This window comes from Acanthochromis polyacanthus, chromosome 17, assembly GCF_021347895.1.
Source record: "Acanthochromis polyacanthus isolate Apoly-LR-REF ecotype Palm Island chromosome 17, KAUST_Apoly_ChrSc, whole genome shotgun sequence".
In the NCBI taxonomy this organism is placed as follows: domain Eukaryota; kingdom Metazoa; phylum Chordata; class Actinopteri; family Pomacentridae; genus Acanthochromis; species Acanthochromis polyacanthus.
Genome location: NC_067129.1, coordinates 28,664,857 through 28,689,522, shown reverse-complemented (window position 1 = coordinate 28,689,522; position 24,666 = coordinate 28,664,857). Strand labels below are relative to the sequence as shown.

General features: G+C 42.0%; 3 protein-coding genes and 1 long non-coding RNA gene across 10 annotated transcripts in view; 1 reads left to right on the top strand and 3 right to left on the bottom strand.

The window, feature by feature from the left end:
- LOC110971795 (NLR family CARD domain-containing protein 3-like) overlaps positions 1–3,044 on the bottom strand; it is a 203,123-nt gene extending 200,079 nt beyond the window's left edge. The window contains 1 exon segment of the mRNA XM_051937962.1: positions 2,824–3,044. The gene's annotated coding sequence lies outside the window, so the exon portion shown is untranslated.
- Positions 1–24,666, top strand: part of LOC110972632 (NLR family CARD domain-containing protein 3-like) — a 204,578-nt gene that overhangs the window by 94,413 nt on the left and 85,499 nt on the right. The window lies entirely within an intron of this gene.
- LOC127530708 (uncharacterized) overlaps positions 9,635–24,666 on the bottom strand; it is a 61,908-nt gene continuing 46,876 nt past the window's right edge. Inside the window, exons 2-3 of the long non-coding RNA XR_007937391.1 lie at positions 10,188–10,235; positions 9,635–10,043 (exon numbers count right to left, since the gene is read on the bottom strand). This is a non-coding gene — a long non-coding RNA (uncharacterized LOC127530708). The remainder of the gene's footprint in view (positions 10,044–10,187; positions 10,236–24,666) is intronic.
- Positions 11,668–23,519, bottom strand: LOC110972010 (NLR family CARD domain-containing protein 3-like). The gene is made up of 9 exons (XM_051938053.1): positions 23,420–23,519; positions 22,899–23,030; positions 20,859–20,931; positions 20,470–20,698; positions 17,821–19,624; positions 17,570–17,743; positions 15,128–15,301; positions 14,476–14,522; positions 11,668–14,325 (listed from the first exon to the last, which is right to left on the bottom strand). The coding sequence occupies exons 2-9, from the start codon at positions 22,985–22,987 to the stop codon at positions 13,805–13,807; spliced, it is 3,111 nt and encodes a 1,036-aa protein (XP_051794013.1). The 5' UTR covers positions 22,988–23,030; positions 23,420–23,519; the 3' UTR covers positions 11,668–13,804.

Sequence of the window (24,666 nt, the reverse complement as noted above, 5' to 3'; positions counted from 1 at the left end):
AATGCAAACAGTATGCAATATGGTGTTCCTCAAGGATCCATTTTAGGGCCGCTACTTTTTTTGGTTTATATTAACGGTCTAGCAAAGGTAACTAATTCTACTGTCCAGATCCTATTTGCAGACGATACCAGTTTACTAATCTCTGCTAAAGATCTAACCACTCTTACTAGTAAATTAAATGAAGATTTATTGAAGTATTCTGTATGGTTTCAAGCGAACAAGTTGTCCTTAAATGTTAAAAAATGTAGTTTTATGGTGTTTGAAGGGTATAAGAAATATAATTCTGAGAGAATCAAAGTATGTATTAATAATGATCAAATTGTCAAAGTTTCATCAGTTCGTTTTTTTAGGCATACAGCTTGATGATAAACTCCAATGGAGAAACCAGATTGATATTGTTTGTAATAAAGTTGCAAACTCTCTTGGCATATTAAGGAAAATTCGAAATTATGTTCATAATTCTGTAATGCCACCTTTATATTATTCTTTAATTTATCCTTATCTTTCGTATTGTAATATTGTCTGAGGAAGTACTTTTCCAAGTTACCTTAAAAAAATCTTATTGCTACAAAAGACTTTTGTTCGTTCGTTTAGCAACATACTCCAATTATGATGCACCAAATGCCCCTCTTTTCTGGAAATTAAAATTGTTAAATATTTTTGATATCAATATTTATCAAATTTGTACTTTTGTGCAAATGATTAATCAAGGTAAATCTCCCCCTTGCTTTTGTAAATATTTTGTTAAGAAATGCCAAGTTCATTCCTATAACACAAGACAAGTATCAACTTTGCATTTTCCTAAATTTAATAAAAATAAAAAGGTACAATTTTCTTTGGGATATCGAGGAGCTAAATTATGGAATGAATATGGAGGTTACTTCTCTTCAGGTAGTTATAAGATTCTAAAAAAACAATTACTCCTAAAATATAAACCATAATAATTAATATTGTGTTATGGGTTGTGAAAATGGCCAATCTTCTGTTTTATTTTGTTTATTTACCTAATAATATACAGTAGATTTGACTGGCTTTTTCTTCTGTGTCTATGAATGAGCTTTGTATGTAGTTATATGTATTTTATTGTTAGGGGTGTGGCCTAACGCATAAGCCCGAATGGGTTTCTGTCACACTCCATCATATTGTTTTTATTTATGCATTTGTATTTCACAGAAGCGGTCAACTTCTGTGCTCTTTTTTTTATATGTGAAATAAAATAAAATGAAATGAAATGAAATGGAGTGAACAGAAACCGTCTGCAAACTGCAAAACCACTGTAACAGCAAAGACAGACACAAATATTCAATAACCTCACTCTGATACACTGTAGTGTCACCAAAATCACTACAGCCTTCAACTGGTTCCTGTTGACACCAATGTTATTCCTTCAACTTGAAAGACAGCTACTTTTGACCTAACTGGGCTTGTAGCACATTTTCTACCTTAAAACGATGGGAAAGAGGAATTGTTTATGTTTTGACAACGTATATGTAATGAGTTTTTGATGTCGGAATTCTGATTCTCTGAATATCTTTCCAACTTTACTGAACTGTGGCCCCGAGGAGCTGAGGTGGGCGTTCTTTATTTTCATTTCTGAAAGGTGACAACCCTACCTACTAGCCCCATCTCCCTGTGAACCAGCATGAATGTTCATGAGCTCTTACGTGCACTAGCTCTCCTGTGCACAGGCCTCTCTGGAATGGTGCTGTGTTGTCACTCTGAGCCTCGTTGTTAGCTCCATTTCCAGAGCAGGACTTTGTACGAACACAGAACAGACTGCCAGCAGACTGTGAGGAGATATTCTCTGAATCTGACACAAACTGTTGATCACAATCACTCACTCCAGCTTTAACTCTGGATCCTCTGATCTGTTCATCCTGACAGACACTCACTGATGCAGACGCTGCACCATGGTGCTGGAAATAAAACACTACAACACATGAAGAGCAAAGCACTGAGACACTGACACTGGAAACAGAACAGCTCCATGTTTTCAGCAGAGAAGAGGCCAAAGCTGAACCCTGGAAGTGTCCTGTTTGATTCCAACCACATAGAAATGACTTCCAGGGTTTGAACTCCTGCTGTTACTTCACACTGTAAGCACTTAGTGAGAGGCTGATGGACGAGTCTATGAACAAACTCCAGCACAGTCCCTCTGTAGAGGTGGAATATTAAATAGAGTTTAATGTCTTTAATGAGGAGGAAGCTCATTAAAATGTGATCAATGCTGCTGACACTGAAGTGGGAATAAAAGCTGCACTGCAGGTGTAGCAGCAGGACTGCAGTTAATCCTACAGGATCACTGACAGCAACACTGAGGGGAACCAGCAGGGGGCGCTCACTGCTGTCTGTTAAATATTACTCATGGAAGTCACTCTGCAGTCACTGGACCACAACACAAAGATGATCCCACATTATTACACTTTGACCAACAGAGGCTCCAAAAAAACATGAACTCTGATCCTTCACAGAACAAGTCCAGGACCAGAGTCAGACCGGAGTGCAGGCTGTTCTCTTGGATTTCTTTCTGCTCTATTTGACTATTTATCAGTGTTTTCAGTCTGTTTCTGTTCTTTTAGATGGACTCTTGTGATCAGCTGATTTCTACACAGCAGCAGCAAACTGATGCTGATTTCCATCAGACTGGATGTCAAATGGAGGCTGAAGCATGAAAACAGCTCTGAGGTCTGGACTACCAAGCAGGATCTGAGCTCATGGAGGAACTGCAGCTTTACTGTCGACTTGTTTTGTTTTATGAACAAGAATTTCCTTCAGGTTGAATCATTTTCTGTCTGAATCAAAGAGAACCAAAGTTCCACTCACTCAGCTTCTTCCTCTGCAGCTCTCTGCTGTGTGGACCAGGTCTGAGAGAAAATCCTCCTCTGTGTCTGCAGGCTGCCGTCACTCTGAGACACAAAGAGCAAAGATCAGCTGCTGCACCTTTAGATGACGTTAATATGAGACATGATGAAGCTGCAGCAGCTTCCTGGAAACAGCTGAGGACTAAGAAAGCTCCTCCTCTCTGACCACAGCCTCACTCTGTCCTTTATTTCTACACATTCACATGTTGATGAAGGAGCTGATCAGGAGTCTGTTTGTCTCTGACTTTATCCATCATGTCTGGCTTCAGACTCTCACATTATTTCATCTACTGTCCAACACTGCAGATCCTCAATCAATGATATGATGACAAATAACCGTCAACATTTCAGATTATTATCTTTCATTATCATCATCATAATAATAATACTCAATCAAACTTAATGTCTGAAAAAAAGTAGGTTGATGGGTATTTTTTTCTGTAGCGTTTTAATGTTTTTCTGATTCTGAGTGACTTGAAATATAAAAAGAAGTCAAAGTTCCATCTTTGAGCCCCATGAACTGAAACTATGAAAGCAGAAGTGAACTGGTGATGTTTTCTGAACTACATGTAGCTGCAGGTCACAATAATACAAAACTAAAGTTAAAAAAACTAATGCAGAGTTATGGGGCACACAGGGAAACAATAAGGACATTTTCAACCAGCATTACAATCACATGGATTACACCCTGACCACAACTTCCCAGTCAGGTTTCCCCTGAATGCATCACCACAGCAAGCTGACAGATGTGTAGGAACTGGATGAGCTAAAAAGACATGGACCCAAGTTTTGATACGATCCACAAAGCAGCCCTCTGAAAAACAGTAATAGAGTAGGGCTGAGTACCGAACTTCGGTTCTTTAATGGCACCAACCGAAATGTTTCGGCAGTAATGAGTATCGAAATAAGCCTCGTCTTTCGGTTCCATGTTCCGATACTTATCACGTGATTATGATAAAGCAAACCTGTGATTGGCTGTAACATTACACGTGATTGCGGCAAGCCGGAAAAAAATATGCTGCCCATTCACAGACGGGTTTCACGTTAGGTACATCGAATTGACTGCAGTTGTGTAGCGTGTCGTCGAAGTGGGAAAAGATGCCTCTGAGGTCTAAAACGTGGCTCTACTTTTGTAAAATGGATGCCAATAGTGCGCGGTGCAGTACATGCCAAAGCGGGTGGTGAACTCCATCTAAGGCTAAATACCGGCACGAGACTGATAGTCGACAAGTACCTGAAGGGAAAGTTGAAAAGAACTTTGAAGAGAGAGTTCAAGAGGGCGTGAAACCGTTAAAAGGTAAACGGGTGGGGTCCGCGCAGTCCGCCCGGGGGATTCAACTCGGCGGGCCAGGGGCGGCCGCTCGGTGCGGGAGGATCCCCTCGCGGGACCTCTCGCCGGGTACGAGCCGTCCCCCGCTGGGCGCATTTCCTTCGCGGCGGTGCACCGGGACCGGCTCCGGGTCGGCCAGGAAGGGTCCGGGGGTGAAGGTGGCTCAGTATGTACTGAACTGTACATTGCTTCCAAATGTTCTTTTGCACTGGAAATCACTGGAAAATTAAACTCAAGATGTGAAAAGTATTGTGTAATGCAATTTTCATTCTGTTAGAGTATATATTAAAACTGGTATCGAAAAAAGTATCGTTTAGGAACCGGTATCGAAGTGAAGGTATCGGTATTGGTACCGGTATCGAAACTTTTAGATTGATACCCAGCCCTATAATAGAGGGATTCTTATTATCAGTTCAGTCCCATGAAGCAGAGCTTGTGGGAATCTACAGAACGCCTTTAAACAATTCATCAACAACACAACCCTGGCAGGAAGTGAGCAGGAACAGGAGCAGAGACAGCAGGACGAGAAAGCAGAGAGGAAATTCCCTCAACAACAGCTGTCTGCAGGAAAGAAGGTGTAGGTGGTGGTGAAGTCATGGTAGAACAACAATCCTGCCTCAAAAGATGCTCTGCCTGCACTCACACAACTACAGAAACACCTGCCCAGGTAGACTGTTAACGCAAACACCAGGAGGTGGACATCAGCTATGGAGTGAAGGAGGAACAGGATGAAACTAATGATCCTGATCAGGAACTGATGCTGCAAGTTCACCTGCCAGAGATGCTTTTCCAGGTAATGATTCATTCAGGAGAAGCTTTGTGAGTGTTGGAGAAACTGACACCAAACATCTCCCAAGATCTGGACAGTGCATCTGAACTACTGGATTCTCATGGAAGAAGCAGAAGCAGCACTATATGTCTAAAAGAATTCATCAAGGATACCGCTTGAACACACCTGTCCAGGGTAATGCCACACCAAGACTCATTACCATCACAGTCAACACCGACTCCCCACAGGGCTGTGTACTGAGTCCACTTCTGTTCTCTCTGTACACCCCACCCCTCCAACACCATCATCAAGTTGTGGATGATGCCAGCGTGGTCGGGCTCATTTCAGATGGAATCTGTCAGCGTTTTGTTCAGTGAACACCCTCACACTGAACACCACTAAAGCAAAAGAACTCATCCTGAAGTTCTGCAAACACAGCATTGACCCAGCCCCACCGACCATCAGCATGGTCTGTGTTTGAAGGGTCCAGTCCTTCAGATTTCTGGGTGTCCACATCACCAACAACCTCCCATGGACTGCTAACACCGCAGCGGTGGTGAAGAAGGTCCAGCAGCAACCCCATTTCCTGAGAGCGCTCAGGAGAAACAACCTGGAGGAGAAGCTGCTGGTGTCCTTCTACAAAGCCACCATGGAGAGCATCCTGGTGAACTCCATCACAGGTTGGTACGCTGGGCACACAGCAACAGACAGGAGAGCTCTGCAGAGAGTAATAAACACCACCCAGAAGATCACCGGCTCTCCCTACACGACGTTACCATCTACCTCTACAGAACCACAAACATTATCAGAAACTCACCTCACCCTGGTCACCACCTGTTCAACCTGTTGTCCTCTGGCCAATGTCTCACAAAACCCAGACAAACAGAATCAGAGAAAACTTTTCCCCTACAGCCATCAGTGCTCTGAACACAAACACTCATGATTTAAAAACTATGCACATCAATCCAACTGTAAGCACAAACCGTCCAATAAACATGCAGCAGTGAAACAACTGTCAACCTGCACAGTAACTGTAAACATTCTCCACTACACTTCTTCTGAATTTATTCTATTTTATTACATCATTATATTCATGTTCTTAAACTCTCTGCTTCTGTTTTATTCTTTAAATTGTTTTGTGATGCACCAGATGGAACAGCGCTCCCAAATGTGTCTGCACTGTCATACAACGACAAGAAAGGTTTGATTTGATTTGAAATAAGAAGTGAACATGTAGAAACATGACAGAGCAGAAACAAACAGCAACATTACTGAAGTTAAAGCAGCAAACAAAGCAAACTTACACTTTATTCAATGCTCTGAAGAAGAAAGTTTACAGTCCACTCCTGGATGCTCAGAAAGATGATCTGTTTCCTGGAACCAGTCAGGACTCCACCTATGAGGAAGCAGCAGGCAGACTTTCACAATAAGAGCACATTTTACAGGCTGATTATTTCAATATTCAGCTTTTTTTTAAAAAATGTAACAGGCAAACAAATGGACTCAAAGTTCTGTGGAAACTTTCTCCACATTTAATGATGTCAAAGCTTTGTCGTGAGGAATCCAGCAGTGAAAGTCCTGAGAACTCTGTTTTACAGACACTTTCTATTGGACAGAAAAACAGAGAAATGAAAGATGATCTTTCACGTCAGCATTTCACTGGACCACAGGAAGCAGCTTAGTTTCGTTCTTCTGCTTTTTAAAGCTTCAAACTGGATTTTAACAGCGTTCTGTCGACACACCGACCCACTTATTCACTCACTTCATCACATTCACAGATTTAGTCTTTAAGTCAATTATTATAGAAGACGTTAAAAAGCTGCATACAGCTGCTGGAGCTTTAATGAGGAGTTCATTCTTTGTAAAACACGACTGTTGAGCTCTTCTTAGTTTAGTTCCAGCAAGTTAACTGAAGGAATTAGATTTGATCCAAATTAGAAATCTCATTTCTTTCATAAAATCTGTATTTTGTGATTCTCAAACATGTTTTTCAATCCAAATGAGTCTGTTTGACAACAATCAGCTGTGAAATGGACCCAATAATGAAGATTATTCTAAAAGGACCAAAGAGTCAAACTGATTCTGATGATTTCATCAGATTACACAATAAACTGGAATCAACATTTGTTTTCACACTTTTAATGTCAGAATGCCGTCATTCAGTTTCCAATGAGGTTCTGAGATCAAGAGTGACTGTAGTGATGTCACAGCCAGGCTGATGACATCATACCCACACTGGAACAAGTTTCTGTAGTTTTTACAGTAATATTACTGTAAAATGACCAAATATCTACTGTAGAGTCTGTTTACAGTAAGTTGTTGTAGATCTGCAATGCATTATGGGTAAAATTCACTGAGAGGCCAAATTTACAGTAAGTATATTTTTACTGTCAATCACATTACAGTCATTTTGAGCTGGAACTTTCAGTAGTACAATTTTGCATCAACCAACAACATTAAGAAGAGTCGCCATCTTAACATTCTCCTGAACTTTAAAGGTGTCTGCTGATGGTCGCCTGTTTTATTCCCAACAAGTTGTTTCCTGGACCTCACTCATCACGATTCTACTTTTTTTGTTTGTGACTCCAAGCAAGTAATTCATTTCTTTATTTTGTAATTTTACTTTAAATTGAAGTAGCTTCATCAGGTAATGGTCCAGTGTGTCCAACAGTAACTGAGATAGAATGAAAGAGACGCTCTCCTTAACTAGTCAGTCAGTGTACTGAACTTTAGTAAACTAGTTGCTGATGAAAATTTGACAGTTCAGATTTTACATTTGTTGATCATGTTAAGAAGTTAGCCAAGGAGTAACGTTAATGGATAAAAGTTCAATTTAAACCGTGTACATTGGAGCACACATCTGTGTGTGTGTGTGTGTGTGTGTGTGTGTGTGTGTGTGTGTGTGTGTGTGTGTGTGTGTGTGTGTGTGTGTGTGTGTGTGTGTGTGTGTGTGTGTGTGTACTTGTTTCTGCTATATTGGTGGGGACTTTGACCTGACTATTTGCTATAAAGGTGGGGACTTGTCTTACGGTGGGGACCTAAAATGAGGTCCCCACGGGTGGCAACACCGCTTTCTTGGCCATATTGTTGTTAATAAAAAATGTAAAAGTGCAAAAACGTTTGTTTAGGGTTAGGCATTGATTTGGTGATGGTTAAGGTTAGGGTAAGGGTTAGGAGTTAGATATGAATGGGAGTCAATGGTAAGTCCCCACCGGTATAGAAAAACAAACATGTGTGTGTGTGTGTGTGTGTGTGTGTGTGTGTGTGTGTGTGTGTGTGTGTGTGTGTGTGTGTGTGTGTGTGTGGACGTGTAATTATAGGGGCAACGATAGGAATATCCAAGCAAACGTCACTTGTGGGGACCTCATTTTGGTCCCCACAAGTTCAAACAGTGTTTTCTTGGCCATGTTGTTGTTACTGAAAAAAGTAGAAGTGCAAAAATGTTTCTTTAGGGTTAGCCATTGTTTTGGTTAGGGTTTGGTTAAGGTTAGGGTTAGGGTAAGGGTTAGGGGTTAGATATGAATGGGAGTCAATGGTAAGTTCCCACAATGATAGAAAAACATAGTATGTGTGTGTGTGTTTGTGTGTGTGTGTGTGTGTGTGTGTGTGTGTGTGTGTGTGTGTGTGTGTGTGTGTGTGTGTGTGTGAATTATAATGGAAAATGTTTAAGTTGAGTGAAGTGAGAAAATAAATGATTTTTTGTGACAAGAACAGTGTGTTTATTTTGCAGTGTGTAATATTTTCCAACTAATTAATTTACAGTATAAAAATAATACAGTAATGCTTGTTACAGTAATGTCATGTCACTGTGACTGCATTTACAGTAAGATAATTAATTCTGTAAATAACAACATAGGTACTGTGAGTAAGATTACTGTAAATTATTCTACAGCAGCTTACGTGCCAATTGCTGCCAGCTCGGTACTGTACATTTTACAGTAAGCTTTTTACAGTGTAAAATAGATCAAAGTAACCTGTGACTTGATCTTAAAGTGCTGAACAGAACACCTGAGTGTTTTAGCAGAAGTAAATATACCCAAGAGCATGATAACAAAACAAAGTTTTTGTATTTAAGATGAAATAATAGAACATTTCAGCAATTTACAGAATACAAATTCTGACCTGCAGCTGATAAAAGCTTCACAGTGAAAACATTTATCAGAAACTCCACCTACACCTGCCTACAAGGACAATTAACAAAGGAACAATGGATTTATTAGTGGGTGATGTCCATTGAGCTCCACAGCTCTCTTTGAAACATCAGAGTCACTATAGCATCAATCAACAACAAAACAACAAGGAAAGTATGACGTCGCTGAAGAGGAACTAAAACCGTTGATGGCTGGAACAGCTGGAGTTTGTTTTTGAGTGTCATGAATTTGGCTGTTGGTTTTGGGTGCAGTGAGTCTAGTCCAACAGAAAGTCTTTGGAAGACCTCAAATGTCTTCGAGAGTTTAGATGCTCCAGGTTTAGGGCATATGTTAATCCAAGACCAGGAAGCAGTGGAACACCCTCGATGAGAATACCAGCAGAGTTAACAAACTCAGAGTTTTCACTAAACCTGCTTTGTGAAACAGGCCCATGATCCGTTGGAAGTTGATGTCAGGTTGCAGAGTGTGCAGTAAGTTTCAGGATGTTTGTGTCAGTGCAGTATTATATTTCCATTGATTTTCTATTTCCAGCTGCAGTCAAAGTTGTTGAGCTTCTCTACCTGCAGCACATTGAGCTGATGAGAACAAAGTGTCCTGGAAACATGTCAGCTGAAGCCTTGGAGCCCAGAGAGAGTTTGTTTTTCTGTTTTCATCACATCATGTTGAGGTGACAAACTGAAGATGAATCCAGTTTAGTCCTCAAAGGTCCAGCAGCAGCTCTGATTGGACCAGAACCCGACCGCTGATCCATCATGGCAGCAGCAGCTCTGATTGGACCAGAACCCGACCGCTGATCCATCATGGCAGCAGCAGCTCTGATTGGACCAGAACCAGACCTCTGATCCATCATGGCAGCAGCAGCTCTGATTGGACCAGAACCCGACCACTGATCCATCATGGCAGCAGCAGCTCTGATTGGACCAGAACCAGACCTCTGATCCATCATGGCAGCAGCAGCTCTGATTGGACCAGAACCCGACCACTGATCCATCATGGCAGCAGCAGCTCTGATTGGACCAGAACCCGACCACTGATCCATCATGGCAGCAGCAGCTCTGATTGGACCAGAACCCGACCACTGATCCATCATGGCAGCAGCAGCTCTGATTGGACCAGAACCAGACCTCTGATCCATCATGGCAGCAGCAGCTCTGATTGGACCAGAAACCGACCTCTGATCCACATGGCTCATTCTGCCTCAGTTCACTGAATGCTCCACGTCTGAGCCTCTCCAACTTCACTGATGTGTTTTAAGGTGTGAATATTGAGCTGATCTCCTGTAAAATCTGGGCTCAAAGCTAACATTAATTTTTGAGTCAAGAATTCTTAAGGAAGAAGATCATGAGGACTTTCTATGAGATTTTCTTCATATCAGTGTGTGGATGGATGTCTGAAATAATAATGATAAATAACATATCTGCAGTCCTGAAGTTTAATCTTCTCATTGATGTGAACGTCTGGTCTTCAAAGGTTCAACCTGCTGTGATGGAAGAATACAAACCAGTTCTATGAAGGTGGAAGTTTGGTCCAAACATCTCAGTGTTTTTGTCTATTCTGATTCTCCACCAACCACAAAATATTTATTTTCACCCTGAGATGATGACTTATTTTCCTCTTTCTGGCACCAAGAGAAGCTTTAAAAATGTAGAGTTTGGTTCCAGTCAGAGGAACTTGATGAGAAAATCTGGTAAAATGAGGTTTTCTGCATTTCTGTCCAATATCAGGACGATGACTGAGCAGGTTTGATCATGAAACCACTCCGATTGTGTCCCAGCTGGAAGAGTTCCATCATATTATTGATTAGATTTCCTGTAATTTAGCAGCATGCAGCAAACAGAGGCTGCTTCATGAACACAGACTCTGATTCTGAGCTGAAAGTCCACATTTTATTCTCTCTGACTGATATCTGCCCACTTGGACTCTCACTTCCAGGTTTTCATCCATTCATCTGTTTCTGGGAATTTGACATCATGATCTTTTAGTTTTGTGCTTCTACTAGCATCACCTCACTGTTGGTAATAATTCAGTCTGAGCTTTTTAAAACATCTGGATGAAACATAATCCTGCCTCATCTTGTAGAGAACAATAAGAGAATTTAAGCCTTTAAATAAAGTCTGTCTTTGCTTCTGTTAGAGTTGATCATTGTCAGGACTTTATTTCACCTTGTTTTGTTCCAGTAAAATATCCGAGGGATGAACACCAACAACAGTCCATAAACTGCCCTCTGGTGGTCACTGTTTGTAACTACAGGTTTCTATTGTATTTTTCAGTCTGTTGCAGTAAAATCTCATTTGCACCTAACCATCTTTGGCCCATGCGCGTTTGGAGCAATCGGTGTTTGATTACCTTCCCCTGTGACCTATGTGATGTCATTCCAGTATTTTTCTGCTCGTACCCATAAACTTGAATTCGTCCTCACAGGGAAGACTTCGTAGTCGTAGAAATTAGAGTTGCACTCACAAATTTTAGGTTCATACTCGTAAAAACAATCCTAACCCTAAATTTATCAAACTCATGCATATGACAGCAGAATTTTCTGTACAAGTTTTTTATTAACATAAAAATGTTTAACATTACGAATACGAATGGTTAGAATCGTGGATGAATATTTTTGACAGTAATCTTACTCCATAGAAGGTTGTTGGTGTTTGGTCATCGTGGATCAGAGTTCAGTGACAGCTGAGAGGAAGAATTCATAAAATATAAAGATAAGACTCTTCTCATCCTTCACCAGACAGATACCTGTGGCCCTGTGACAGACTGGTTTCCTGTTCAGGTGAACCTGGTCTTCACCTGCAGCCAGCATGTGTATTTTACAGTTCCTCCCATTCAAACTCAGAAATATGCACAGTACAAAATATATAGATCAACATAAGTAGAAAATATGTAACAAAATATCAACATAAGTAGACAGTAAATGAGATGAGGGGATGGTGTTTGCGCTCCAAGTGTCTCTCCTGTTGACTTTTTGCTGCCTGTGTGGCTCTCATGGAAAAGGACAGGAGTTGGTATGAAATGAGCCCACAGTCCCAGTAATCACATTCAAGGATGCGAATCCTTTCAACATGCCATGACGTGCTGATGGCAGTGATGTTGTGCAGTTCATGTTTTCAGCAGCAGAGGGCGACATATCAACAACAGTGAGGGTCCAGCTCCCTCACAGTTCATGTCCATGGATTTTCCATGAGAGCTCCACTCAAGTCAGGATTTTTAGTCACAGTCTTTTATTCTTCTCCATCACGGACAAGATAAAGGAAGTTCTCATTTCATCACTAAAACAGGACTGAAACACTAAAGTCAGGATCAAGTCTGGCTGGACAAAAGCTTGATTTTCTCTAGATAATAATGTGTAAAAGTCTGTCAGCAGTTTGGAGATCCACTGCTTCCTCTCTCATTCCACACTTTGTGCAGCTCAAATGCTTTTAGGTCAAGTGAGCGTCAGAGGAACACCACATCCTGATTTTCACTCTCAACATTTGACTGGAAAAAGATAAAAACAACACATTTGGCTCCTGGAAGAATCACAACTTCCATCTTTGAAGAGGAACAAGTTTACAAGGAATCATTGAGAAGGATTTGACAAAGAAACACATTTAATCCATGAATGTGAAAACATGTTTGTGAGGGACAGAGTCATGGAGAGACTGAACCAGAGGTGGGTAGAGTAGCCATAAATTGTACTGAACCAAGAGTAACATTACTACAAAATAATATCACTTAAGTAGAAGTAAAAAGTAGTCATCCAAAAAATTACTCAAGTGAGAATAAAAAAGTATTTGGTAAAAAGACTAATCAAGTACTGAGTAACTGTTTGATTGTAATGTCCGATTTATTTTTAAAAAAAGATGTGATCAGACAGACACAAATGTAAAATAATGTGCAAAATCTGGTATTTCCAAATAATAAAATAAAAAAATTGCAAAAATAAACATATTTACAAAATGACAAGTTAAGGCACAAGAAACACAAATTTCCAAATGTCAGTTTTTCACAACTTAAAGCTTTTGAAACAAATATCTGTAGTAAGGTAATGTTTTTATGTTTGAACAGTGCAAACTACTACTAGCGACAAGATGTACTGCATGCTGTAACCCTCCCCCCCATTCCGCTCCATCATGTGGACCTACCAAGCCTGATGTCACGCATCACTTCGCCCGTGTTTGTAAACAGAAGACAAAAGCTGAGGATATCCATGCTAATGCTATGCTAATGTTGTCAGACTCTGAAGCAAAATCAGACCTCTTGAAAACACCCCTGTTTTTTCATTCCCTGTCTGCTACATGTGAAGAGTGTATGCCGCTATGCCGCCACAGTTTGTATGTGGTCATGTGACTGCAGGATGACGTCTGGTGAAATGAAGTCACATGATGGTTTTTTCTTTGTCTGATTGGTCAAACACAGTCATGTGGTAGCTCTACTGGGGGCATCTCTCTGGCAAAATAAAGCATATTTAATGTGGTAAACAAAAAAGTAACAAGTCGAGTGTAGCTCAGTGTAATGGAATAAGAGTAGTGTTTCTTCTTCACAAATTTACTCAAGTAAAAGTAAAAAGTATGGCAAAGAGAAACTACTCTCAGAAGTAATTTTTTTCAAAAAGTTACTTGAGTAAATGTAACGGAGTAAATGTAACTCGTTACTACCCACCTCTGGTCTCAACTATCTGTTCAACACTGTTTCTCTAACAGGACTCAACTCAACACAGAAACACTGAAGAACCAAACCACCAGACCATAAATCCAGGATAGAGAGGTTCAGTGAATGTGGTGTTGAAGGTGTGGAGGTGGATCAGAGAGTCAGAGGAGACTCTGTAGAAGGACAGAGTTCCAGCATTAATGTCCACATAAACTGAAACTCTGTGAGAGACTGAGGAGGACCAGATGGGTGTTTTTCTGTTATTGTGAATGACAGAGTAACCATCATCAGAGCAGAACAGACTCCAGGACTGATCATTACATCCAAACACACACTCATTGCTGAATCCTGTCCTTCTGATTCCTCTGTAACTCACTGATATTAGAACCTTTCCTCTCCACTCCACCTCCCAGTAACAGCGACCAGTCAGACCAGTTCCACACAGCAACTGAAGCCAGTTAAACCTGTCTGGATGATCAGGATATGACTGATGGATCTCCACACGTGTCACCTTCCTGTTGTTGTCAGACAGTTTCAGTCCTCTGCCTACTGTGTTTGTGTCGACTGTGAGTTGACAGGAATCTGATGGAGAGAACAAACACAACACAGCTGCAGTTATTGATGGATCATGTGATCAGTATTAAAGCTTTGATGATGACCTCAGAGATGTGACACTTTGAAGATGCTTGAATGTGCTGCTTTGTTTCCATCAATCCATTAAAACACACTTACACTTCCTCAGACCTGGTGTCAACCATGGGACTCCAGCAGGCGTCACCCTGAAAGGAGGAGGACGGTCAGAGCAGCAGAGACTCTTTCAGCAGCACACATGGACGTTACATGGCTCTCACACTGTTCCACTGATAAAGGACCAGTCCAACATGGAGACACAGACACCTGAATGCAGCATCTCTAAAGTCCTGTCCTGTGCTCGTCACGTTCCAGCTCAGTTTACGCTCATTATTCAGCTTTACTCATTTATGCTTCCTCTTTACATGGAGCTAGGCTAACAGTTTACCGTGCTTCCTGTCTTTGAGCTAAGCTAGCCTCACGGTTTATCCTGTTTCCAGACTTTGTCCTAAGCTAGGCTAATAGTGTCCCTTTGCTACCAGTTGTTATACTAAGCGATACTGAAACTTTCTCTTTGCTTCCACAATTTGAGTGAATCTATACTAACAGTTTTGTCCTGTTTGATGTCTGGCTGAAAGTTTACTTCTGTTTCCATTTTTTTTTACTAAGCGAGGCTTGTGTGTCATACCAGTGTGCTGAACTGAACAGTTTCCCTTCAAACATGGTGGTCAGCTGAGCTGGCAATGTTCTTCTGCTTCCACTCTTTGTGTTGAGTGAGGCTAAAAGGTTCCTGAGTGTGTCTGTCTGTCTGTACCTGAGAGTTTCCAGTCTACAGTGTGGATCCTCCACTTTAGCCAACAGCATCTTCTCTCCTGAGTCTCCTGGATGGTTGTAGCTCAGGTCCAGCTCTCTCAGATTTGAGGTCTTGAAGTTCAGAGCTGAGGCCAGAGAAGCACAGCCTTCCTCTGTGACCAGACAGCCTGACAGCCTGCACACACAAAACAACACAAACCTGATGGACAACACTTGGATGGATGTTTCTCACTCTTTGTTTTCTTCTTTGTCTTTCAGCTGTATTTTGGTCCAGATTTGATGCGTCTGAAGCAAATCAAGAATCAATCTTTCATTTTCTTTCACTTTCAAAGTGTTAGTCCTGACCTGAGAGCTTCCAGTTTACAGTGTGGACTCTCCAGACCAACAGAAAAACTCTCCACTCCTGAATCCTGCAGGTTGTTGTTAGTCAGGTCCAGCTCTGTCACACTGGAGGACTGGGAGCTGAGGACTGAGGACAGAGCTCCACAGCTTCTCTCTGACAGATTACAGTTATTAAGTCTGAAGAGATAAAGACAAGAAAAGAGGTAAAACATTAAATTCAGTATTTTCTGTCCTATTGAAAAGACAGCAGTGACTTTACCAATAAATACATCCCACTGTGCCCAGAATACAGCAGCAGTGAGGACAGTCCTCTGCAATATTATATAAATGTGAAGATAAACCAAAGTGTCGTGTGTTGCAGTAATCAGACTACTTTCAAGCTGAGCAGTAAAGTGTTTGATCTGATTTTTTAAAAACAGACTGACAGTTTAGATCTAGAAAAGTTAGAATACAGGCCAAACGGCAACAAATGAATCCAAGAAATGTCAATACATCTTTCATTACTCTCATTAGAATGTTGGATTTTTTCACTGCTTCTATATCCACCTTTATTTTTGATGACATATTTAAGCTCTGCAGCATAAAGAAACCACATTTCTGCAGAGATGTTCCACCATCTTCAGAGACTATGTCTTCATCTCAACAGATTGTTGGAGGGTTTGTGTTGCTCTACTTTTGTCTTTAAAATACTCCTAAGTTGGTCTGTTGGATTCAAATCAAGACACACACTTGGACAAGTCAAAGTTTTGACTTTTTCCTTCTTTACAATCTAAAAAATAGTGAACTTGATGCTGATGGCAGCAATTAAATCACTGTCAGACTCGGTTCCATCTCTGATGTTGTTCCAGAACAAACTTCTTCTGATCCCCAGTTCTTGTTCTTCAGGTTCCTTCACTTCTACTTGTGCTGTTGAGACTCATGCTTTAGTTTTCACTCACACATCAATCCCACTGGAACCAAACTAAGGATCTACAAACTGATGTGTTTAAACTGTTTATCTCCACTCTTGATGAAGTCTGGACTCCTCATAGCGTCAGTGACCTGGACTCTTCATTCTCTCTCAGTCTCAGGAGACACTCTGCTGCCCAGTGATTGGCTCTCAGTCCCTTCTGTCCGAAAGGAACCAACAACCTTTGAACAGCCTCACATCTGAAAAGGCTCATAGGGTCCCTATGAGGGTGTAATTCCTCTTCAGGGAGAGCAGAGACACCATGAACCTCACCACAGGTGGGATGGATGTTCTATCCTTCACCAACACTTCAGATGATGGGACTCAGCCATCAGCAGCAAGAAGATTGGACTGACCTTACCCACAGACCAGAAGACATGAGGACACTGCTTATCAACAGTCATGATGACTGTCCTCACCTGCAGGGCTACTGCTTCACTCCATCATTTCTGACAGACCTGGAGTCGTGGAAGCTGCTGTTCCAGAAAGTCTTTCCAAAAATCTTCAGCCAGAATCTGAGCATGCTGTCACTGTCTTCAACTTAAATCTCAGTTCCTCATGAACCACCTGAGGTAGGGACGTATCCTGAAGCCCAGTGAAGACAGATTTGGGAGTGATGGGATCAGGGTCTACAACATCTGAGGAGGTGAACCCAAGAGGATCTGATCTGAAGATTCCTTTGGCCTCAGTGAAGACAGAAGCCAACACTGCTTCAGTGGATGTTTGGGCTCCAATGGTGAAAAGGAAATGGACTCCAACCCCAAATAAGAATGTAAACAACCGTCTACCAGCTGAACTGCACTGAGTTCAGAGATTGAACAAACTGAATATGAAATGTTTGTTCAAATGTTTTCTTTTCATTGAGGTCTATCTGAAACATTCCATTTTGTGAAACACTGGAAAACAAAACACAATCTGGAACAAAGATTTCACAAGTTCTTAGAGGTTCTGTGATGGAGGTTCCAGGTTGTTAAGTTCCTGTAGTGGAAAAGGCCTCATGAAGAGAAACTAGAGCTAAAGGTCAGTAATAGAACTGATCTGAGTCAGAAAAATACAGAAAACCTCCCACCTCAGCTATTCTTTTTGTCATGAATAAAAACACATTTTAACATTTTAAATGGTCATCAGTTGAACAAGTTGATGATTCCTGACCTGAGAGCTTCCAGTTTACAGTGTGGACTCTCCAGACCAGCAGAAAGACTCTCCATTCCTGAATCCTTCAGGTTGTTGTTGGTCAGGTCCAGCTCTGTCACACCGGAGGACTGGGAGCTGAGGACTGAGGACAGAGCTGCACAGCTTCTCTCTGACAGATTACAGCCACTCAGTCTGAAGAGACGAAAAGCAGATTATACTGATGGAACAGCAGGAAAATGACAAAGTATCTTCAGTCTCCAACTACTTACAGAACTTTCTTGGAGGCTTTGACCACTGGCAGCAGCCTCAGAAGAACCTCCTCTGAAGCAGCATATTTCTTCAGGTCAAACACGTCCAGATCTTCTCCTGATGAGAGTAAAATGAAGCCCAGAGCTGACCACTGAGCAGGAGACAGTTTATCTGTGGACAGACGTCCTGATCTCAGGGACTGTTGGACCTCCTCCATGAGAGAAACATCCTTCAGTTCATACAGACAGTGGAACAGATTGATGCTTCTCTCTGTAGACACATCCTCACTGATCTTCTTCTTGATGTACTCCACTGTTTCCTGATTAGTCTGTGAGCTACTTCCTGTCTGTGTCAACAGGTCTCGTAGGAGATTCTGATTGGTCGGTAGTGACAGACCCAGGAGGAAGCGCAGGAACAAGTCCAGATGTCCGTTTGGACTCTGTAAGGCCTCATCCACTGCTCTCTGGTAGAATATTGATGGATCAGGTTTCTCTCTGAACATCTCAGACCACCAGGATGTTGTTTGTTGTTCTTCTTCCAGCAGGTTGATTCCAGAGGTGATGAAGGTCTGATGGACATGAAGAGCAGCCAGAAACTCCTGAACACTCAGATGGACGAAGCAGAACACCTTGTCCTGGTACAGCCCTCTCTCCTCTATAAAGATCTGTGTGAACACTCCTGAGTACACTGAGGCTGCTTCCAGATTGATGCCACATTCTGTCAGGTCGGACTCATAGAAGATCAGGTTTCCTCTCTGCAGCTGATTAAAAGCCAGTTTTCCTAGAGACTCAATCATCCTCCTGCTGTCTGGACTCCAGTGTGGATCTGTCTCAGCTCCTCCATCATACTTGACCCTCTTGACCTTGGCCTGAACCACCAGGAAGTGGATGAACATCTCAGTCAGGGTTCTGGGCAGATCTCCTCCTTCTCTGGTTCTCAGCAGCTCCTCCAGAACTGTAGCAGTGATCCAGCAGAACACTGGGATGTGGCACATGATGTGGAGGCTTCGTGATGTCTTCATGTGGGAGATGATGCTGCTGGCCTGCTCCTCATCTCTGGATCTCTTCCTGAAGTACTCCTCCTTCTGTGGGTCGGTGAACCCTCTGACCTCCGTCACCATGTCCACACAGTCAGGAGGGATCTGATTGGCTGCCGCAGGTCGTGTGGTTATCCAGAGGCGAGCAGAGGGAAGCAGATTCCCCCTGATCAGGTTTGTCAGCAGCACATCTACTGAGGTGGACTCTGTAACATCAGTCAGGACCTCATTGTTGTGGAAGTCCAGAGGAAGGCGACACTCATCCAGACCGTCAAAGATCAACACAACCTGGAAGTGTTCAAACCTGCAGATTCCTGCTGCTTTGGTTTCACTGAAGAAATGATGAACAAGTTCCACCAAGCTGAACTTTCTCTCTTTCAGCACATTCAGCTCTCTGAAAGTCAGTGGAAACATGAAGTGGATGTCCTGGTTGCTTTTGTCTTCAGCCCAGTCCAGAGTCAACTTCTGTGTTAACACTGTTTTCCCGATGCCAGCCACTCCCTGTGTCATCACTGTTCTGATTGGTCCATCTCTTCCAGGTGAATCTTCAAAGATGTCTTCTGTTCTGATGCTTCTTTCTGCTCTGTCTGCTTTCCTGGATGCTGCTTCAATCTGTCTGACCTCATGTTCATCATTGACCTCTGCAGTCCCTCCCTCTGTGATGTACAGCTCTGTGTAGATCTCATTCAGGAGGGTCGGCTGTCCTGCTTTAGTGATGCCCTCAAACACTCTCTGGAACTTCTTCTTCAGAGAAGATTTAAGTTTCTGTCTGCAATCTGCAGGCAGTCCTGAATGAAAAGACAAGAAAAAAGAGTGAAGTAGGGCTGGCCCGAATAGTGGTTTCTGGTCTCCGGATATTCGGGCCCTATTAAAGACGAATATCCGAATATTCGTTCCGCCCCCTAACGTCCTGCGGGGGGTTGGGGAGTGGGGGTTGGGTGGGGGTGGGGGGATGTGGCGGAGATGGCCGAATTTTCGGATCCATTCGTCTGGTCTCCCGGACGCAAATTTTGCACGCTGCCTTCGTTTTGTCTTCAGTTAAACTGAAGAATTCCCAACCAGCGGAGGTCTTCCGCATCTTGTCTTGTGTTTATGCAACGAAGTGAAGCGTGACGTCAGAGTCGGCAGCCACCTGGCCATTCGGGTGGTGGTAACAAACACGAATGGATGAGCCGAGATGAGCCGAACACGGCGGGATGAGCCGAAGTGGGCCGAAGGCGAAGGGAAGAAACGAGCTCCGAATATTCCTATTTTTGTCTGGGGGGAGGAGGGGGTGATCACACAGATATACATGTATATGTCATAGACATATGTGGATATGTTTATGTGATCACACGATGGGATGAGCCGATGTGGGCGAAGGCGGCGGGAAGACAGTAACGCCAAATATTCGTTCCGCCCGATAACGTTCGGATACCAAAATTAATATCCGAATACCGCCGTAGCGAATGAATATTCGGATATCCGGGATATTCGGGTCCAGCCCAAGAGTGAAGTAGAAGTAACCTGGATATTAAAGCACAAAAGTAGCAATAAAGTGAAGGTGACAGTTTGTCCCCTAAAGACTGATTGTGTGAAGATATATAAATGTTCTGTTGATCAGCAGCTTCAGTCTTTACACAAATCCTCTTACTGCTCTGCAGACGGTCAGCCAGCTTCTCCTGCTTCATCCTCCTCAGGAACAACACTGTCATCTGCTCAAACATCTCTCTGCTGGTCCTCTGATCTTCATCATCACTCTCCAACTCCTCCTCATCCTCCCTCTGACTCTCTGAGGAGCATTCTGGGTAATTTGGACTCACAACCTTCTGCATCTTCTTCAGCTCCTTCTTCACAAAAGTCACCATGTTGTCCTCCAGCAGCTGGAACAGAGAAATGTGTCAATGAGTCCATCAGGGTCAAATCATGGAACCAAACATCAGATCCATGTTGGACACACTGACAGTCCACTGGTCTACAAAGAGTAGCATGGAGACGCCTGAACACAAGAGATGGAGAACAACTTGTTGTCCATGAACTCACCACGAATATGGAGTCCAGGTCATGCTGCTGGACAGACTGAGCTCTGGGAACCTCTGAGTTCTGCTGCTCCACTCTGTGGATCAACATCAACAGTTAACTCTCACTTTATCACACAGAGACAAACACCAATTGAAGGTCCATGATGCTCATTAGAGATTCCAACATTAGTCTGTTTTCTACTGCAGGAACTTTCTATTCATTTTAGCTCATCATCAATCTTTGTTCTGACCACAGGAACCGTCCCTGTCGAACCTCTTTCAGGACTGTCTATAGGAGTTAAAAGTTCCTACTCCAGGGTTGGAACTTCTGAGAGAACCTGGAAAACTGCTCTGTAGGTCTTGATGCTGACTGATTAAACTCAGAGAGGACAACAAGAACCATTTTTCTGTCCTCTCCATCCTCGTCCAGCATCTGTCTTCCCCATCACCAATGTAAAATTCTCCCTTATTGGCGAACACATAGGCTAACATGTAGGCTAACAAGGCTTATATGATCACAGAAATGGATTTTTGTCCATGAAAGACTATTTCGTGCCATTTTTAGTGAACTCAGAGTTCTTCCTGTGATCCACCTGGTTCTGTTTTTAATGTATCTGTTGACGATGTTCAAGTTATTAGCATCATGTCTTCAAAACATTTGTTCTGTTTGATGAGGAGCCAATCTGCTATCAAACTAGTAGCTCTGAAACCTTCTGAACGTCTTACCCCTCTGTAGCAGGACCTGGTTCTCCTTTGAAATCAATAGGATGATCATTAGACCAGTCACTCTTGAAGGACACACAGCTGGATGCAGACACAGGTTCAGGTCCAGGTCCAGGTCCAGAGGATTCTTGTCTCTGATGGATTCTGGTAGATAAAGAAGAAGATCACAAGGAAGGAGAATTCTTTCAGAAACCATGGTGTCAGGATCTGTGCTCCTCCTTTCCCTCTCTAACTTTCTCTGAGAACTTCTTCCTAATCAGCTTCACCTGAGCAGAAACTGGTTCTCCTGCCTGTCATCAACTCTCCTCTCAGTCAAACTCCAGCTCAGACTTCACGCTCTGCCAGACCATCAGATTTGACACGTCCCTCCATCAGTTTCACTGCATTGGCCTCATTCATTCCTGATTCAGTGTGTTCTTGTGTTTCTGGTTAGTGTTCTCCTGCAGTCTTGTTCTACTTGGTTTTGTTCACCTTTGTTTGCAGTTCAGGTGTTTATGTCTTGAGTTGTAGTTTTGTGTATTTGGTGTTTCCTTTGTCTCCCTTTGAGTTTCATGTTTTGGTGTTCAGTTTCTGTTAACTTAGTCTTTATTTTTTCTGAGTTTCTTGTTCTCTGTAGCTCGCTGTCCTGGCTTGTTTGGTTTACCTGATTCTGCATCGCTGTACATCTGGTTATTTTCACATCCTATAAACATCTGTTTCATTTAGTCTCTGGTTTGTTTGTCCTAACTAGTGGATTCTCCTTTGCCAAGAGAAGTTGTGACACATGGAGGTGGTAGCAGAGTTTCAGAGTGATTTAATGTTGGAATATATTTGGAACAACTGACAGAACATTTGACACAACAGTCAGTAGTTTAATGTCTTTGAAGAAGATGGAAATGAAATATTAATGTTAAACTACAGAGGCATGTTCAAACGTTCCACACATTTAAAGCAGTAGAACAACAGCAATAACATTAATATTTAGACCATTAATAATAATAACAACGTATATGAGAGGACATTAAGTTCTGATTACATGAGATGAAAACTAATCTGGATTTAAGAAAATATGTGACAGACTTCTGGAAAATCAATAAAGGGATAATTTGACCTTTATTCAAAAATGTATGTTCTGAATATCTTACCCCTCTGCAGCAGGATTTTGTTCTCTTTTAAAATTAATAGGAAAACCCTTAGACCAGTCACTCTTGAAGGACACACAGCTGGATGCAGGTCCAGGTCCAGGTCCAGGTCCAGGTCCAGGTCCAGGTGGATTCCTGTCAATAATGATGCAGCAGTGATGTGATGCTGAGCTCTGACATGCAGCAGAGTCCTGGACAGTTAGAGATGGTGCTCTCACCTCTGAGCTTTGCTCTGGTTCTCCTGTTCCCCACACAGAGAGCTTTTAGAGGGAGGGACTCCCTCCTCTCTGTCCTCACACTCATCCATGATGCTCAACTCACAGCAGCTCACACACACTTTCTCCCTTCACCTGCACAGGAAACAAACATCATTCATCCACTCAGATCCTCCTGAAGATCAGCTGCTGCACTTCTACTATCAGTCCAGCAGATGGAGTCATGGAGCTGCAGAGACTCACAGAGAACCCAGAGGGAAAAAAGACATGAAGCAGTTTATATTCTGAAGAAACAAATAAACATCAGCAGCTGATCAAACTGATTGACTGAAGTCTATCAATAACCTAATATAAATATTGACTGATTACAGTGAATCAATAACCTAATAATCATATTGATCCATGTTTACACAGCAGTGATCCAAAGTTTGTGGTGAAATAAGAAGTGAACATGTAGAAACATGACAGAGCAGAAACAAACAGCAACATTAGTGAAGTTAAAGCAGCAAACAAAGCAAACTTACACTTTATTCAAAGCGCTGAAGAAGAAGAAAAAAGTTTCCAGTCCACTCCTGGACTCTCAGACAGTTGATCCGTTTCCTGAAACCAGTCAGGACTCCACCTATGAGGAAGCAGCAGGCTTCACAATAAGAGCACATTTTACAGGCTGATTCTGATTGATTTCATGTGACGGATTATTTCAACATTCAACCTTTTTAATGTTAAAGACCAACAAATGGACTGAGTCTAATTAAAGCCTGACTGAAGGAGCAGCAGAGTCACAAACTGCAGCTTCTGATCAACACACTGCTTCCTCCAGCAGCCACAAACTGACCGTCCACCCACTTTACTCTGATTTCTAACCACTGATTCAGGATCTGGAATGTTGGACAAGAAGATGGAATCAGTTCTGTTTATAAGGGAGTTGGAACATGAAGAAAAATTAAGGAGTCATTACCTCTGCCAAGGAGGTTATGTGACACCCGGCGTTTGTGTGTCTGTCTGTCTGTCTGTCTGTTAGCAAGATAACTCAAAAACGCCTGGGCAGATTCAGATGAAATTTTGAGGGGATGTAGACTATGGTAAGAGGAAGAGCTGATTTAATTTTGGTGGAAATCCGGAAAGGATCCTGGATTCAGTTTTTTTAGTATGTTTTTTTAGTATGTGGTCCAAAATATGACAAAAACATCATAGGTTAGTATGTCGTCCAGCAAACTGGAGCAAGGTGTCCAGATAGCTCAACTGGTTAAGAAGGTGATTCCTAAACAGAACTGTGTCAGAGATGCAGGTTTGATTCCAGCTCGTGATCCTTTACTGCATGGGTTTCCTGTTTTCCTCTCTATCCTTGGCGGAGGTCTGCACTCTCTGAGTGCTTTTCTAGTTTAAAAAGATTAATCTTTTTTTTAATCATTATTTATTAGCACCATAAATTAAAAACAGTTACATTGGCATTAAAAAAATGCAAGAAAGTGCTGGAGAGGTGAAAAAAAAAAACCAAAGTGGGCTTATCCAAGATACCTCCCCAATATTAATTAATAATACAAATATAGGGGAAAAAAAGAAATAAATTTAATAACATGAAATAAACTCAAATAACTTAACAACAATCAAAAAAAACAAGCAGCTGAATTAAATTATAAATGAAAATAAAAAGACACTTTGGGATCTTGATGTATTAAATATGACTTTAGTCTGAACTTAAAATTGGTCAGAGATGTAGATATTTATGTTAAATGATCATATGAATTTGAAAATTAATGAACCTCTAAGT